This window comes from Thalassophryne amazonica, chromosome 1 (genome assembly GCF_902500255.1).
Source record: "Thalassophryne amazonica chromosome 1, fThaAma1.1, whole genome shotgun sequence".
Taxonomy (NCBI): Eukaryota; Metazoa; Chordata; class Actinopteri; order Batrachoidiformes; family Batrachoididae; genus Thalassophryne; species Thalassophryne amazonica.
The window spans coordinates 67,629,702-67,648,819 of NC_047103.1; the positions used below are offsets into that span (position 1 = coordinate 67,629,702).

General features: G+C 39.8%; 1 protein-coding gene across 2 annotated transcripts in view; it reads right to left on the reverse strand.

Annotated features, from left to right (window-relative positions):
* selenoj (selenoprotein J) overlaps positions 1–19,118 on the reverse strand; it is a 30,711-nt gene that overhangs the window by 8,911 nt on the left and 2,682 nt on the right. The window contains exons 2-8 of one of the 2 annotated variants that reach the window (XM_034171486.1): positions 18,410–18,476; positions 14,397–14,576; positions 12,588–12,686; positions 7,495–7,587; positions 7,237–7,393; positions 7,026–7,141; positions 2,241–2,318 (exon numbers count right to left, since the gene is read on the reverse strand). In XM_034171486.1, coding sequence (XP_034027377.1) covers positions 2,241–2,318; positions 7,026–7,141; positions 7,237–7,393; positions 7,495–7,587; positions 12,588–12,686; positions 14,397–14,576; positions 18,410–18,476 — 790 coding nt within the window. Of the gene's footprint in view, positions 1–2,240; positions 2,319–7,025; positions 7,142–7,236; positions 7,394–7,494; positions 7,588–12,587; positions 12,687–14,396; positions 14,577–18,409; positions 18,523–19,118 lie in introns of both variants that reach the window. The other variant, XM_034171480.1, reaches the window with a different exon arrangement.

Below are 19,118 nucleotides of genomic sequence, written 5' to 3' on the forward strand. Positions count from 1 at the left end.
TACCATAATTGTCTTAGTTATTGAATGAACAATACCATGGGAGAGGAAGTGTACAAAGGGCACAGATAAGACTGATGAGGGGTTCATCAGTGTGTGATGAACAATAAGGAAAGGACTATTCGTCTGATTGTCTTATGCTATATGATGAGGCGAGACAATGTTTCATCAGTGCATGATTGACAAATGGCAATGGACTTTGAGAGTGACTATCTTATACTATTAAATGATTTCATTGAATGGACTTTGGAACACCTTGGGACTGTGTATAAATGGCATGAAAACTGAATGTATTTGTATTTGTCTTCAGACCTACACTCTGTATGACATCTACCTTTAAAGCTTTAAAAAAAACAAAAGATCTTAGAAAATGAAACCTGTTTCCTCTGGTGTCTCATTTGTTGTCTGTCAGAGTTTTTAGATAATTTTCCTAACAGAGACCTTTCGAACAGGAATTTCATCCTCCACATGTAGACCTTTGAGCCGACCCTGACTCAACTCATTGGTTCTGCAAATGTCTATAGCTTTATATAGCGTGAGGTCAAGTTCTCTCTGTGGTCTTCCTCTAATCTGGTCATCCTGGATGCCACACACAATAGGGCAGTGTAGTCTCATTTGAACCCCTGCATGATATCACGGGATTTGACCACATCCGGGGACAGCCTGCACTAGCATGGGAGAGACTAACTCCCCAGAGGAGTGTGGGAGTTTCAGCACAAACCAATCGGCCCAGTTCAGTAAACTTGCACACTTGCTGCCACCTAGTGTACTGTTTTGTTTTCAGCTGCAATCACTGAAGCAGTTGCTAAAAGTGCAGGTTTTTTTGGTTCCCTGTGGAGAAGAGAATGGGAGAGGTCGTGTCGGTAAGCTTTAGCCTACACACCTAGCCAAAGTAGCTGTATTCTCTTGCCTGCATAAGCTCCTCGGCATGTTTGAGCTTCTGGTCATAAACAAACCGCAACACATGTCGACTTTCTGCTGCATCATCACTTTTTTCTTTGCAATTTCACTTTGTTTGCCGTGTGATTTTCCCAAAAACTCAGAGAAAGTGCCATGTTTCTGATGGGGACAGACGAGGGATATTTTTTGCTTTGTTTTAAAATCAGTCACCTAGGCATCAACAGCTTCTGACTTGCCTTGAGCTCGGGTGAAGAATATGTGCCTCAAATATGTCAGGTTTTTTTCTTGGCTAACAGTGTCTGTGGAACAGCTCTTTCATCGTGTCATAATCATCGATGTCTTCATCAAAGTCAAACGTGTTAAATACTTGATGGCTTCATCCCCGGCCACATGTAAGAACATGGCTCTTTTCACTTGGTCAGACCTTTCTGCGATTCCGCTGGTGACAAGAAACAGCTAAAATCTTTGGATCCAGACCCTCCAATTTTCCGCTACATTTCCTTCTAGACTCAGTGAGGTCAGAGGTCTCATCTGCTCCAATTTTCATTTCTTGTTTTGTTTAGTTTACCTTGTTTAGTTTCCCCTTCTGACACCATGTAAGATACGTGGCCCGGCATCAACTTTTATTCTGCAGTTCAAAAAAATAAAAAATAAAATACACAGCAGTAATACAGCAAGGCCACAGTGCCGTCAAGTGGATACCAAGTAATGCACTTGAACACTGCAATACACTACAGGGCCACTTGACATTTTCACCTATTTGTTGGTGACAGGAAGTGGTTCACAGTGAGTGTTTTCGTTTGTCCCATACAACTATATTGTGCAGCGGTTCTGCCTGTGATATTGGTGTTCTACATCAATACCAGACTGATTGAAATAGTTTTTGTCGAGTGAAAAGATGAACCCAAAACATCTAAAAATAGAGCTCAGGTTGAAATATGGCAAAGGTTTTCTCCAGCTATGATCTTCAGTTTTTCTCCAGTCCTGTATTTTTTATTAATGTCAACCATTTTTAATATCAGGTCTCTATATCTTTAAGTTTGAAAAAATAAATTATACTTGTCATACTGTATTTTCTACAAAGGCGCTTTAGTGATCCTTAAACATGAACAGTTTTATGAATCTGGTAAGGATCAGTGGAACGCTTCCCACGTACATTAAGTGTAACCTTTAAGCTCTATAAAACACGAGACACAACTCAGCAGGAAGGGAAAATCAAAGAGAAGGAGCGAGACCATTAGTCAGGAGAAGAAAGTGTGGAGGACTTCTGAAAGGATACAAGAAACGCTTGGAAGCTTTGCCAAGTCAACAGACCCGGCTCATGCTGCTACTCGCTGACTTACCTCATGTGTTTGTGAACACAGCTGGTATGAGCTGTTGGGATGTCTTGGCGAGGTTGTCCTTCACCTGGTGGATATGTGCTTCAGTGGTGACACAAGAAGAGATGTAAAATGTAAGAGAGCTTCACACATTGTGCATCTTTGACATTGTTGCTTTGATATTTTGAGTTTTGATATTCAGACACATTTTTCTGGATTTCTTTTTTAAAGAAAATCTTGTAACTTCACCGAGTATATTTGAAGGTTACAGATGATGGGATCTTCATTTTTTCTGCTTAACCCTCTGCTCATTGATTTATATAAAACATTGCAAGATACAAATTTTAAAAATACTGGCAGTTTTCCAGGGATCCTAACATTAATCTGCTGAAACTGAAAGTCCAGGACATAAGCTTGATCACTCATTAAAGCACATACTGTACATCTGCCAGAAAATGACCCCACCTAGACCTCTGTCCATCTCCACACCCAATTTAATGAGTGGACATGTTTTCAATTGGCATCTACTGTATGTTCTCAAATTTTTTTTTATCACTTTTGTCAAGTGCAAATATTTGAAGCATATTAGTTGTATTATTTTTAACAGGTTTCAATTCCAGTTAGATGTTGCTCAGAGAACAGAACAGTCTGGCTTCACATCTAAGAAGTCAACCACTGACTGTATCCTTTCTGTGCAAGTATTCATTGACTGCAATAGAGTATCTGTAGCACTTCTTCGCAGCTCATGGTAATTTTTGCAAAGTATCTGATTTTTATTCAGTTGACCAAACTGCTCTCTGGGACATTCCAAAAACTAGCAGGGTTCTCAAGAAGTTTCTGGACATCATAGCCAGCCAATACACAGGTTTTCTGAGTGCTATGTAGAACAGGGGCAAAATCTGTGACTTTTTCCCAGTGAATCCTGGCATTTATCAGTAATGCTTTCTGGTTCCATCACTGTTCAACACACAATACACTTTGTTGGTGACAGACTTTGACTTGGGTGACGATACTGTGATCTTTGTGGAATCAACGGACACTCCGATTACACCACTTGAGACGCTGTGTGAGGAATCAGAGTGTCTGGGTTTGCGATTGTCCTGGGTAAAAACAAAGATCAAGGCTTTCATTGACTTGTTGGATTCAGCCATGACAAATGGATCTGTGTGCAGCGAAAGTGTTGAGCTTGTAAAACCACTGACATTAATGTCTCTGGATTGGCTTGTCTGGCAATGTTGATATCTTTCCAGGAGAATGAAGGTCCAAGTTTTGAGGATCTTGGTCTTGTCTTACTACAACCCCTGGCAAAAATTATGGAATCACCGGCCTCGGTCGGAGGATGTTCATTCAGTTGTTTAATTTAGTAGAAAAAAAAAAAAACAGATCACAGACATGACACAAAACTAAAGTCATTTCAAATGGCAACTTTCTGGCTTTAAGAAACACTATAAGAAATCAGGAAGAAAAATTTTGGCAGTCAGTAACGGTTACTTTTTTAGACCAAGCAGAGGGGAAAAAATATGGAATCACTCAATTCTGAGGAAAAAATTATGGAAACATGAAAAACAAAAGAACGCTCCAACACATCACTAGTATTTTGTTGCACCACCTCTGGCTTTTATAACAGCTTGCAGTCTCTGAGGCATGGACTTAATGAGTGACAAACAGTACTCTTCATCAATCTGGCTCCAACTTTCTCTGATTGCTGTTGCCAGATCAGCTTTGCAGGTTGGAGCCTTGTCATGGACCATTTTCTTCAACTTCCACCAAAGATTTTCAATTGGATTAAGATCCGGACTATTTGCAGTCCATGACATTGACCCTATGTGTCTTTTTGCAAGGAATGTTTTCACAGTTTTTGCTCTATGGCAAGATGCATTATCATCTTGAAAAATGATTTCATCATCCCCAAACATCCTTTCAATTGATGGGATAAGAAAAGTGTCCAAAATATCAACGTAAATTTGTGCATTTATTGATATGTAATGACAGCCACCTCCCCAGTGCCTTTACCTGACATGCAGCCCCATATCATCAATGACTGTGGAAATTTACATGTTCTCTTCAGGCAGTCATCTTTATAAATCTCATTGGAACGGCACCATACAAAAGTTCCAGCATCATCACCTTGCCCAATGCAGATTTGAGATTCATCGCTGAATATGACTTTCATCCAGTCATCCACAGTCCACAATTGCTTTTCCTTAGACCATTGTAACCTTGTTTTTTTCTGTTTAGGTGTTAATGATGGCTTTCGTTTAGCTTTTCTGTATGTAAATCCCATTTCCTTTAGGTGGTTTCTTACAGTTCGGTCACAGACGTTGACTCCAGTTTCCTCCCATTCGTTCCTCATTTGTTTTATTGTGCATTTTCGATTTTTGAGACATATTGCTTTAAGTTTTCTGTCTTGACGCTTTGATGTCTTCCTTGGTCTACCAGTATGTTTGCCTTTAACAACCTTCCCATGATGTTTGTATTTGGTCCAGAGTTTAGACACAGCTGACTGTGAACAACCAACATCTTTTGCAACATTGCATGATGATTTACCCTCTTTTAAGAGTTTGATCATTCTCTCCTTTGTTTCAATTGACATCTCTCGTGTTGGAGCCATGATTCATGTCAGTCCACTTGGTGCAACAGCTCTCCAAGGTGTGATCACTCCTTTTTAGATGCAGACTAACGAGCAGATCTGATTTGATGCAGGTGTTAGTTTTGGGGATGAAAATTTACAGGGTGATTCCATAATTTATTCCTCAGAATTGAGTGAGTCCATATTTTTTTCCCTCGGCTTGGTCTAAAAAAGTAACCGTTACTGACTGCCACAATTTTTTTTTCCTGATTTCTTATAGTGTTTCTTAAAGCCAGAAAGTAGCCATTTGAAATTACTTAGTTTTGTGTCATGTCTGTGATCTGCTTTTTTTCTACAAAATTAAACAACTGAATGAACATCCTCCGAGGCCGGTGATTCCATAATTTTTGCCAGGGGTTGTATTATTGTAAGAATTGGATGCTAAGCATTGACCTATTGTGATTACTGGATGCCTTTGCTTTTAGTTCTGTTTGGAGGATCCTTGGGTACCGCTGGAATGACTTTGTGTCAAATGGTTGCCTACCTGGGTGGTTGCTATCCAGGACCCAAGGTGGTACTGTGGTGGATGCTGTGAAGCAGAACACCCGTGCATGCTCCCAGACTGGACTTGACAGTGTACTAAACACAAAGTGACCTCAAGCAGTACCCAGTCTGGTGATGTCCACGTTGTTCATGTTATCTGCTATTTCCTGCACTTAAAAAAAGATTACTTCTTATGTTGTCGCACCTTAGTTCAATTATCATGACCACCAAGAGGATAAAACATTCCATCATGATATGTCATTTCTGTTCTGTCACCAGCTTTATTCACATGTAATCTCCACCAATGACATTCATTCCTTCCTAAAATTAATTTTTGAAAAACAATTTCTCACAAAATAAACTGTCAAAGTTGAATGGATTGAACTGAATTGGAGCACCAAGAGTTTTGACTACTAACAATGTTTTAATATGACTATAATAAAGATCATCAGGTTCTTTCATGAAGGTGTGACCTGCCAGGTTGTTTCCAGCAGGCATGTTACTGAAGCCTTTGAGAGCATTTGTGTGTGAAACAGGGCTGTGTAATACCTCCTGTCCCGTTCAACATCTTACGTGCATTCTATCATATGCTGTCAAGGACCTGAAAAAAGGAATCTATATCCGCTACCACCTTGATGGTTCCTTGTTCAATTTCCCTTGTCGCAATGCCAAAACAAAAGGCCAGTTAGACCTCATCATGGAGGCCCTCTTTGCAGAAGACTGCTCATTCATGGCCCAAAGGGAGATTTGTAGCTGATGTTTGAGCACTTTTCTGAAGCATCTAAGCTCTTTGGCCCATCAGTTTTGGGAAGACTGATGTGCTTCTACAACGTGCACCAAACACCCCACCAAGAGCCCAGCCATCACCATAAATGACACCCAGCTGACAAATGTTGAACATTTCAAATATCTGGGGAACACAATGTCACAGGATAGGTCAGCATACAGTGAAATACAAGCTTGCATCAGCATGGAGAGTCAGGCACTGGGGAGGCTCACAAACTGGGTTCTAAACAAGCACAACATTCACATGTCTGCAAAGATGAAAGTTGTGTTGTCCAGCAGTGGTTGTCCCTTCCCTTATTGCCGGGTGTGAGTCTTGGACATTGTACCACAGACATGTAAAGGAACTTTAGCTCTTGGAAGCTCTCCATTCTATCCTTACAATCCAAAAGAAAGATTTACAAACCTAGAGGTCTTTAACTGTGCCGACTCTACCAGCAATGAAACCATTCTCATCAAAGCCCAGCTGCTGTGTGTAGGGCATGTCACCCACATGGACGAGTAATACATGCCCAGATGCCTGTTGTATGTTGAGCTTGTGCATGGCAAAAGAAATCAAGGATGCCCCAGAAAAAGATACAAAGACACTGTCAAAGTCAACCTCCAGTGGTACAACATCAAACCCAAGCAGCTAGAGGAGTATGGTGAATGATCATGCTGAGGAGCTACTATTCATTCAGCAGCCAATAACTTTGAAGAGGCCCAGTACAAGTGACTCACCACTGCCAGATACAGTGTCAGTGTCACACAGCAACTTAAGCAGTGATCCAGACAACCAACTTCCAGTGTCCCCACTGCCCAAGCTTCTGTGCATTGAGACTACAGAGCTCCGAAGACGCCAGTGATTTGTAATAATGAAAAAAAGGGAGCTACTGAAGTACATTTGACACGTTTAGATGTGTGTGGAGACCTACCAATGACAGCCATGTCCAGCTCTTGTGGGTTCTGATGGTTTGGGTCACTCAGCTGGGTCAGTACTGCATCCAGAGCACCAGGATCTGGGCCATTCAGAATGAAATGCTCCAAGAACCTGATAAAATACAATATCATACAAACAGACTTCAAAGCAAGTTATTCTGAGTCCCATGTCATTGCAACATTTACTAAAATCTTATTCCTCTTCACCTTGCTGCAGCCAGTGTCATGGCCACACACATGTCATTATTCTGAGTGACCCTTGTAGCTTTCTCCACTTTCTCCAGCATTTCCACTTTTCCAGCATACATGGCCACCACTGGAGCCAGCTTTGCAATGCCATCTATCTGACAGTCCTCAGCACAGCCTGGGAAACACACACAGGGGACCATAACATCAGCCTCCAGGCACACCTTCATGTAGATATTCAGTTACATTTATGATGTACGTGTTTGTGTCAAATAGTACCGGTTCCTTCTTTGCCAGCATCCACGTTTCTGATAAAAGCTTTCAGGCTGGCATGTCTCCATGGGCCGTCAATGGGAAGGACTGCTTTGGGACCTAATAAATGCAACAGTCATTGTATGCTTTTCTAGTAATAAGGATTTCATTTGATTTACATCTTTATACCTATTAAGTGATAATACTACTCCTATATTACAAATAGAACACACAAAGTAAATAGTATGGTGCGTCAGAGAGGAAAATGAGACTGTTGTATTTACTTTTCATTTATTGGATATGTAGCGCAGGTATCTCAGTGGAATCAGAGTTCGGCTGCCAATGTGTCAACCAGGGTTTGACCTATGGTGATGTTACCTCTCTGTGTCTTTGGACAAAACACTTCTTCTGCATGTCTCAGTCCACCCAGCTCTAAAGGGGTACTGCCTTGGCTGGGGAAGTAACCTGCATTGGACTGGCACCTCTTCCAGGGGGAGTTGTTGACTCTCCCTCGCTTTGCAATATAGAATGGGATAAGCACTGGCACCCAAGGACCTGTATTGTACTTCTTTTCAGGAAATGGGTCATAGTGTGCAAAAAAGTTCTGTCTTCACATTTAACAATTCAATGTTGCTTATGCTTCATATTATACATTCTAAAAGTACGCCAATTCTACATCTATGCATATATAAGCTCAGTAATAATATCACACTATAAGCTGACCAATATTTGTTTGTCTGTTTATTGTTTCTCCTCATCCTTCCAGGTAGTTTTCCCGAGTTTCACCACATTTGGTTTGGAGATGAAGGCCGTCCCCAGAATTGCCCAATCAGGAGTGGTCATGACAGTGCAGGGTTTCCTGGATACCATTCACCTCAACAGGTGAAGTCACAGATGATCACAGCTTTAAATTGATGGGAGGAATTCACCAGTAAAACCACCAGATGAGGCAACTGGCCGTGAGGAAAATCTGTACCGTCTTGGCCCTTCATGGCACAGTATTGCCCATTGATGCCTTAAAGGGTTCATTCTGGCAAAGTTCAAAATCATTGAGGCCAAAGATCATTTATTTCAGTATAATTACATTTTTACAAAACTTCATACACATAAGTTGCTTCTTGAATACCTAGGCAAGGGCAGATTTTAGGTCAAGGTCATTTCTATTTATCTGTTGGTAAACTCCTCCCAAACTTCATATAAGAGCCCAGAATTCCCTTCAAGCATGTAATGGGATCAATGAATTTCTATCTCAACTCAATTTTGACCAAACTTGGCACACATATGTATGTGGATTCTGGAGTTGCACCGGCAAGAACAGTGAAAGGTCAGTGATTTGGGTTAAAGTCAAGGTCTTTGGTGTCACAGGTCATATTTCTCCTTGGCAATGGGTTGTGCTGTTTATCAGCAAATTCTGTCCTGAACAAGGTGGACACTTTCTCACTGGTGCTACACTGGACAGTTTTGCTGCCAGTGGTACTGGTGCATTGGTGCTCCACAAAAGAATATAAGTATTTGAGACATTTTCCCATGGTCTATTTGAAATGCTCCAAACAGGTTAGACACTAGCTGAAAGATATTTTTGGATCAATCTTATCAGTGCCTTTTCTGGTATTTTTGGCTACAAAAGTTATTGTTTTAAGACACACAGTGAAATATACTAGCTTGCTGAAAAGGTATACGTATAATAGGATCCTTAAATAGTTTTTTGTATTTTGGCAGTGTTGATTCTGAGATGTTTTTTTCTGACAGATAGCAGAACCTGTCAAAAAGTGTGTCAGTGGTGGATCTAGAGGACCCCCACCCCACCCTGAATCACTGACTAAAGGTGTGCTACAATATGGGAAAAGGTCACCATCATGCTACCTTGCAATTGCATGCAGCCAAAACTGTCCAGTACTTTGTTCAGAGGGAGCCAAAGAAATTCTTTAGCTAGTTTATCATATTTGACTGTCACTGTCTTCAAAAGATTTCCAGTGTTTAAAATTTAAAAAAATTGCGTGTTAAAACAATGACTAGACGTTCATACTTTGCTTCGCAGATTGCTTAGAAAGTGGAAAAAAGGCTACAGCTTTTAAAATTTCATGGGTGGGTGGGGGTGGGGTGTTAGGGAAGGATCATGGCCCTGGATTACCCCTTAATAGGAGCATGCCTTTGGCACACACAAACAAGTCACCCCCCCCCCCCCGCCCCCCACATGAGGTTAAATCCACCCTTATGTGTCTCATGCTGTGAAAGAAATAATGAGGTTTCTGTTGGTGGAAAGGTTTTCATTTTCTGTTCATTCATGGAATTCATGGGCTTGGAGATGAGCATCTTATATTTCTTGTAAATAAGATATGAGAAGGGTGGAAGCTGCAGTAATTTATCGCACCCAAGAGTGTGCTGTGCTATGGTGATTTACAGCAGTGTCACATTCACATGTTAACTTCAGAGAAAAAGCCTTTACACCAACTAAGGCTGGGTTTACACTATGCAAGTTCTGGCCCTTTTTTCAGCTGATTTTTCACTCGTGCGAGAATTTTTTGGACCACGCCGAGTTTCAGCTTAATCGTGCGTCCTGCATCATACAGTCTACATGGAGTAATGAGCTGCGTTTAACATCTCACGACCACCTCCCGATCGGGAATCGTATGGTCGGATGAAAATCAAACCTGTTTGATATTTTGGTCGGCCGTTGTGACTCGTGAGGGTTCCGCGCTATTGAAGCAGCGTTACAAGCATCTACGCGCTGATTACCTCGCGCACTGTCCATGAGCAAACACCGGAGAGAGCAAACAGTGATCTCATGTAAAGTCTTGTGGTTTTTTTTTTTTTTTTTTTTTGCGTTCCCTCGCAATAACCTAATATATTAAAGTTCATGCCCATCAGCACGCACAGTGAGTGGAATCAGGTGGGGGGAGACTGAACGTATATGCGCGCACACACACACAGCAGACAACTGGATTTACAACAGATGAAGGAGTAAGTTGCAAACCTTGCACAGCTGTAAGACTCCGTATGAAATATAGTTTATTTATACAACAGTGTAAGTAGCAACACCTGTTATGAATGTTTATGTTTTCTTTTTTTACCGTCGTCTCGTGAATCCACACCTGATTTCACTCACTGTACGCGCTGATAAGCATGAGAATGTAAATAAAATTTAAAAAAAAAAGAAGCTTCTGTTTACCTACGTTTGCTTCTGGAAACACAAGCCCGACGTGTGGCTTTTGAACGTACAATGTGAGCAGTCAGATCGCATCAGAGCATTGGGCCGCACAGTGTGAGAACATGAATCATGAGCTCTGAACTTTTAAACCCTGCGGTTTTGTCGCACAGTTTGAGCTGGAGCCAAGTACAACGATTGAAAATATCGTACAGTGTCTGCCAAGCCTAAGGAAGACATGAGGTAATGCAGTGCATCCGGGAAATTTTCACAGCATTTCACTTTTTCCTCACATTTTGTTATGTTACAGCCTTATTCCAGAATGGATGAGATTCATTTTTTTCCCCTCAAATTTTTACACACAAAACCCCATAATGACAATGTGAAAAAGTTTCTTTTTTTGCAAATTTATTAAAAATAAAAAAATCTAAGAAATCACATGTACGTATATAAGTATTCACAGCCTTTGTCATGAAGCTCAAGCTTGAACTCAGGTGCATCCTGTTTGCACTGATCATCCTTGAGATGTTTCTACAGCTTAATTGGAGTCCACCTGGGGTAAGTAAATTCAGGTCCCACAGTTAATAGTGCATGTCAGAGAACAAACCAAGCATGAAGTCAAAGCAGCTGTCTGTAGACCTCTGACACAAGATTGTCCAAAGACATAAATCTAAGGAAGGGTACAGAAACATTTCTGCTGCTTTGTAGGTCACAATGAGCACAGTGGCCTCCATCATCTGTAAATGGAAGAACATCCACCAGGATTCTTCCTGGAGCTGGTCACCCATCTAAGCTGAGCGATAGTGGAAGAAGGACGTGAGTCAGTTAGGTAACCAAAAACCCCATGTTCACTCTGTCAGAGCTCCAGCATTCCTCTGTGTACAAAGGACACCTTCCAGGAGGACAACCATGTCTGCAGCAATCCACCAACCAAGCTTGTATTGTAGAGTAGCCAGACGGAAGCCACTCCTTAGCAAAAGGCACATGGCAGCCCACCTAAAATTTTCCAAAGGGCACCTGAAGGACTCTCAGAACCATGAGAAACAAAATTCTTTGGTCTGATGAGACAAAGACTGAACTCTTTGGCGTCAATGTCAGGCATCATGTTTGGAAAAAAAACAGGCACCGTCCCTACAGTGAAGCATGGTGGTGGCAGCATCATGATGTGTGGATGTTTTTTAGTGGCAGGAACTGGCAGACAAGACAGGATTTAGGGAAAGATGAATGTAGCAATGTACAGAGACATCCGAGATGAAAACCTGCTCCACAGCGCTCTTGACCTCAGGCTGGGGTGACGGTTCATCTTTCAGCAGGACAATGACCCTAAACACACAGCCAAGATATCAAAGGAGTGGCTTCAGGACAATGCTGTGAATGTCCTTGAATGATCCAGCCAGAGCCCAGACCTGAATCCAACTGAACATCTCTGGTAAGATCTGAAAATGGCTGTGCACCGACGCTCCCCATCCAACCTGATGGAGCTTGAGAGGTGCTGTAAAGAGGAATGAGCAAAACTGCCCAAAGATAGGTGCACCAAGCTTGTGGCATCATATTCAAGAAGACTTGAGGACGTAATTGCTGCCAAAGTTGCATCAACAAAGTATTGAGCAAAGGGTGTGAATACTTACTTACATGTGATTTCTTAGTTTTAAATTTTGAATATATTTTTAAAAATTAAAAAAAAAAAACAACTTTTTTCATGTTGTCATTATGGGGTGTTGTGAGTGGAATTTTGAGAGAAAAAAAATGAATACACTCCATTTTGGAATAAGGCTGTAACATAACAAAATGTGGAAAAAGTGGAGCGCTGTGAATACTTTCCGGATGCACAGTGTACAAGGTCTTATCAGAATGCAACAGAGAGGCATTTACATCCTTTTTAATGTAAGTGAGGTGAGAAACAGTTCTATTTGATACGAAAATTCTGAGTTGTAAACCGGTTCAATAAACAGTTACATAACAGCTCGGTAGGTACCTCCTTTCTGCCGGTAAGGATCATTGAGAGGCAGGTCATACACCGATCCTGGTCCAAAGAACTTGTACATGCGCCTCGTCAAGTCTTTAGCATCAACATCTACCAAAACATGACATAATGTAGCTTTAAAAACTAAATATGTAAGTTCCATTTCAACTGCCATAACATCTGAACAGCAGTGACTGCAGAAGGAGAGAGAGAGAAAAAAAAAAAAAAAGGTTTCACCATGGGGAACAGTCACGTTGACGGTCTGTCTTTAAACAAGATACATCATCTTGTCCCAGTCCACCCACCTTCGCTGGGGCAATAACCTGCATTAGACTGGTGTCTTATGTGCTTCAAACCATGGGATCCTGGTATAACCACCAGCACCCAGTGTTCCTCAGTTGGTGCTGGTGGTTATACAGTTTGTGCTCAAAGGTTTACATACCCTGGCAGAAGTTGAGTTTTTTTTGGCCATTTTTCAGAGAATATGAATAACAAAAAAACACTTTTTTTCACTCATGGTTAGTGGTTGGGTGAAGCCATTTATTGTCAAACAACTATGTTTCCTCTTTTTAAATCAAAATGACAAGAGAACTACCCAAATGACCTTTATCAAAAGTTTACATAGTCCTTTTCTTAATACTGTGTGTTGCCCCCTTTAACATCACTGACAGCTTGGAGTCTTTTGTGGTAGTTTTGGACGAGGCTCTCTGATGGTAAAGCTGCCACTGAATATGTCTTGGACTTTATTTATATTAATTACAAAGATATTCAAACAGTATGGCACTCTGGTAAATCTGCATGGAGTAGACAGTTCTCAAAAACTGAGTGACTGTGCAAGAAGGAGAAAAGTGAGGAAAGCCACCAAGACAACCCAGGAGAAGTTATGGGCTTATGTGGCTGTGATTGGAGAAATTGTGCACAGTACAAGCTTTGCATTTTGCATCACTACTCTTAGCTTCATAGTGTAGTAGAGCAGAGAAGGATTTTCTTTCACCAACACAGATCAAATCCAGGCTTGCATCTCAGTTGTACCTTCTGGCAATTTGTAGCTAAACTTTCAGGTCTTCTTTTTAAGAAAATCCTCCTCTGTACCACTTCATCATGAAGATGGATAAGTGGTGATACAAAATGCAAAACTTGCACTGTGCATAATTTCTCCAATCACAGCCACGTAAGCCTATAACTTCTTCCAGGTTGTATGGGTGGCTTGGTGGCTTTCCTCACTCTTCTCCTTCTTGCACAGTCACTCAGTTTTTGAGAACTGTCTACTCCATGCAGATTTACCATAGAGTGCCATATTGTTTGTATTTCTTTGTAATTGATGTAAATAAAGTCCAAAACATATTCAGTGGCAGCTTTACATCAGAGAGCCTCATCCACAACGACCACAAAAGACTCCAAGCTGTCAGGGATGTTAAAGGGGGCAATACACAGTATTAAGAACAGGGGTATGTAAACTTTTGATGTTCATTTGGGTAGTTTCTGCTGTCATTATGATTTGAAAAGAGTAAACACTGTTGTTTGCCAATAAATGGCTTCACCCAACCACTAACGTGAGTAAAAAAAAAGTTTTTGTGTTATTGTTCATATTCTCTGAAAAATAGCCAAATAAATAAATAAAAATCTGCCAGGGTATGTAAACGTTTGAGCACAACTGTACCATTGTGATAGTGAGACTCATCCAGCAACCTACCATCTTAATTAGTGGTCAGTTTTGTTTTAAACCTATTCTCATGTCATATCAATTAATAAACTTGTGAGTCATTTGGAGACCTGCAGCCACCACAGATGAATTTCTTTATTTTGGATAAATTTCAGTACCTCCACACTGACTAAGTGATTCCAGGAGGACGTAAGCCTGATCTCCGTAGCAGCTTTGCTCGCCTGTTGTTCTGCGGTAGAAAGGATTTGCAGACTGGGGGCGAAACTCTGGATAGGGCTCCAGATCAGAAAGAACTTCTTTAAGCCTGTCTGGGTTGTAGATCCAGTGCATGGGCTGAGCTGTAAGAGAGTGAGAGGCAAGAGAATGGAAACTCAATCTTTCCTTTTTTATGTCCCTGTCATGACCTACCATACAATCCTGTTCAGTATTATTGGTAGTACAGAGTTTAAATTATTTTCAGAAAAAATGAATTGCACTAATTTTGTATAATCAGAAAATTTCATTAAAAAGCCAGTTATTGGAAAAAAAAAAATTTTCATATTGTGAATTTTTTTTTTTTTTTAAAGGGACCATGTTCACGTGTGACACAGCTACTGTATTAGCACCCTGTGTTGAATTTACAATAAGTCATCACTTTCACGCCAGCTTTCTTTCAGACAAAACACAGGATGGATACATTAACTTTCCAAGTCACTGAATTTGTCTTGGACTTATTTATATCAACTATTAAGAAATACAAACAGTCTGGTACATCTGTTTAGAGTGGGGAATTCTCAACAAATGACTGGCTGTGCAAGAACAAGACTTGTGAGGGAAATCACCAAGCCATAATTGTGAACCATGTATACTGTACATGAAATGCTGCATGTATTTAATCTAGTTATGGCAACTGGCCCCATAAAACCTGGCTGTTGTTGTTGGGAAACACAAGTTGGATCAACTAACTGTATATTATCTTTGTTATTTAAACAACCAAGTTTTATGGAACCGATTGACATAACTAATTTAGTAAATATAACTTTTTTTTATTAGAGTGTAGGTTTCTGTTGCTGCGACTGGATAGACTTCATAGTGCAACTTATAGTACCTGTATAGTATAGTATAGTACCTGTGGGCATGACAATCTGACATTTGTCCTTAAATACCTCGATGTTTACTCAAATGATTGAGCTTTGACTATAATCTACCTCAGTGCATGGCATATTTAGTCCAAATCAGTTTAAAAATCAAACTTAATAAAATTTTTAATGGCAATTTTTGAGCCAATATTAGTATTAGCCTGATAAACACACCTACAATTCACTTTAAGAATATTAGTCTGACTGTGCCAGGCTACAATGGCATACCAGGTTTGTTACAAATCAGCAAATGAGCCTGTCCCAGCAGTCATAGGGCATGTGGCAGGGTACACTCTGGATAGGATGTGTCCACACTGACATGTTAAAAAATGGACTGATGTAGTGAATGCTGCATACTCTGTCCTCTGAGGTTTGGACAGTTTTGATGGCCAAGTTGCTGACAAAAACGAATCACAGACCAGAATAACAATGAACAGGAGGATGAGAGGGAACAGTCATCAGTAAGTGTCATTTATTCAAGGAATGATGGGAAAAGTGATGATTCACCAGGAACAGTCAGACGGTTAATTTTTTTGTTCTTGTTAATAAGATATTCACATTGTTTTTTTGTCTGCTGTAATTAACGAGTGTAAACTCATTCATTCATTCATTCAATTAGAATATAATTTTTCTTGAATAAAAATGGCTTTGCTGCTTGCAAAAGTAAATTAGGCTAAATAATTAGGGAAGAACCCTGTTGTGTCTGATGATTTGCGGACGTTCATGCTGGTTATATGGTCACAAATTGAGCTTCACCAGCGACGCGACAGAATAACAGCATGAAAGTCCGCAAATCATCAGACACAAGGGGGTTATTCACATTCTAATTCAATTCCATTGTTTGCACGGTTTATTTTTCTGTAGGTAATTCGATCATCGAGGCTTACCGTCGAGCCGTGGCAGCGTCGCTCTAACAGCAGTCAGGGCACGGAGTAATCCATCAAATGTGAAACAGTAATTCTGTCTCAGAATCCACATCGCTACTTTCGTATGGTAGCTTAAATTCACCCATTTCGGCGTCATCGTCGGTAAGCAACTTTCTCTCGCTCTCAGCTAGCAGCGCGCCTAGGCAGTGTTCTATCGAATTGTGTGTCACATAAATTGACAGATCCGCGTCCCAACAATACTGCGCATGATGTCATTCAACAAGAATGACATCTCGTCAGAACACTGGTCAGGGCACGGAGTAATAAATTCAAATTTGAAATGGTCAAATATTTTGCCACCATTACCCCGATATTATACGGTCTGAAATCTCACATGATTAACCAATCAGATTCATGGAAAAAATGTAATTAGATTAGAACATACTTTTACATGCCGTGCATGTCCTTTAATATGATACCAATTAATAAATTAAACTGCAGATGCAACATTTTATGGCAGTCAAAATTGTTGGGAGTAACCAATCAATTATAGGACAACAATTTAACAAAATCCAAAACTGTCACACTCTAATATGAACACCCTCATACACTCTATTGTTAACTAAATAAACTCATTCAACTGGTACAGCTGAATATTTTATTTTTGACAATAACTGATGACGATGGAAGGGCATCAAGTTCATGGTTATTTAATACAACTGATCAGATTATTTAGAAAAGCTTTAAAGGGGTATGTTTTTATATTTTCTGGGACACCTGGGCCTTCATCTTTTGTGAGTATGCATGATCTGAGAGAAGTTTGAATTTGTTTGCATAGTACAAATAAATTTAGATCCAAACATATGGATGAATCCCAGATTTGTGTATGAAATGTGCATACGCACTGTTCATAAAAATTCAGTAAGGTATATCTTATATATTATATTCCAATTCTAAGGTGGAAACATGCCAGTATACAAAGGTATATCTAAATATCTAAAAAGGAAGATTCAAATAGGAGAGTAGAAAAGAGTAGAGTAGAGCCACTTAGGTGCCTGGTCTTGAATGATCATGAATGAGTGAAAATTTCAATTTTGACCTTTGACACCAATGTGCTTGACCTTTGCCAAAACAAATCCTTTAAGGGCAATTCTGGGGGCAATGTAGAAGCAGGTTTAGTAGGAACTGGCCCAAGCACCTCTGAGGACAGTGGAATAAACACATGCAAACAAACATTTATCATATCCTAGCAAGATTATAGCAAAAATATCACTATAAAATGTGCAACATAGATTATGTGCAGTTTTGAAATACTTTTGAGAAATAGGTTGAGTCAGCATGGAAGCTGACAAGAATTAAACAAAACAGATTTTGTGCTTCCCAGTTTAGAGTTTATTATTGAATGGTCCCAAATGAAGTGTTGATCATTTAGCCAACAATAAATATGGATATCTACCAGGAAAAAAAATGGTGGGCTTTTGTGCATTGTACCTTTTATTATTGGCATTTATTCTTTTATTATTAGACTTTATTTTGTTTAGTGCTTTTGAATGTCCTACATAATAGTTATTTTAATTTTTCTTATTATTAATAATTAAGGTGTGATGTTTTGGCATATATGCTGCAGGACTTCCCAAAATAGTAAAAACAAACAACAAAAAGAAAACTTTGGCTTGTACTCTGGAAAATAAGGTATAATGTGCAACTTCATGATTTACTATTTATAGCTGATGCTTTGTTCACACTTCATGTCAGTCAAATATTCACTTTTAGTGAGGCCCTCGTTGGTATATTATCTGTCAAAACAGACCTTTCATAGCGTGACATGTAGCACAAACATAACCCACAACAAAACCTCCCACAGAAAGTTGTGGGTTCTGTCAGCATGTGAAGAGAGTCCTTTTGGGTAATTCTACCAGTAACACTTGTGGTCTATGTGTGAAAAACGAATGAAGATTCAGTAAAAAAAAAAGAGAGAAAACATTAATACTCTTTGCAGACATTATGTTTTCAGCATGTGATCTATAACTTCACATCAGCCCCATATGGTAATGTGAATTACAAACATACCACATGAAGTAGTAGTACACAGCATATGGAGGAGGAATGACAAGGTTATGGGATCTGAAGGAAGCAGACGTGTATGGTTTATAACACTGATAGCGTTCTTGCTTGTTTTTATCTTACCTGCTGCATCTGCCACTGCCGCCCCGATAATAGCCCCAATGGCTCTGTCCGCCACACTCAACGCCATCTTTTAGTACAAACACCAGCGGAGTGAAAACTCTGAAAATAACAACCTAAGTAAAAACAGTGTTCATTCAAAAAGTGTTCAGATTTTTTATGTCATTGAAATGCTTGAAAATTGGAAGCCGTGAGGATGAATTGGTCAAAAATGTTCTCATGTAACCAGTCACTAAATCACTTTTGCATATTATTTTTAAATCAATGTCTAATTTGATTTGTGTCTATAAAGTATATATTTATTTGACTGGTAAAAGAGTAATTTTCAACCCTGCTGAACCATGTGCATTTACTGGTCTGGGCCCAATCTTTAGATGTTTCTGTGTTTCAGTACTGAGTTAGAACACGAATGCCATCATAGGTTAAACTATGCAAAGTAAATCTCATGCAGTTTTGTCAACACTGAAATGTCGTTTGAAGTAGGGGTTGGTGTTAGCACAAATATTGTGAAATACCCCATTTAAAATATGGAGATGGTCATTATGAACCAGAAAATACAAACTATTGTCCAAATGATTGATTCTAACCCCCCTGTACATACCCCCTGAAATCACAAACCGCCAAATTTTACATTTTTCAATCAAAAATGCTGTCCGGCAATAATATAAGGGCCTGTAAACCAACATGAAATTTTTTTAGTAACATTTTCTTT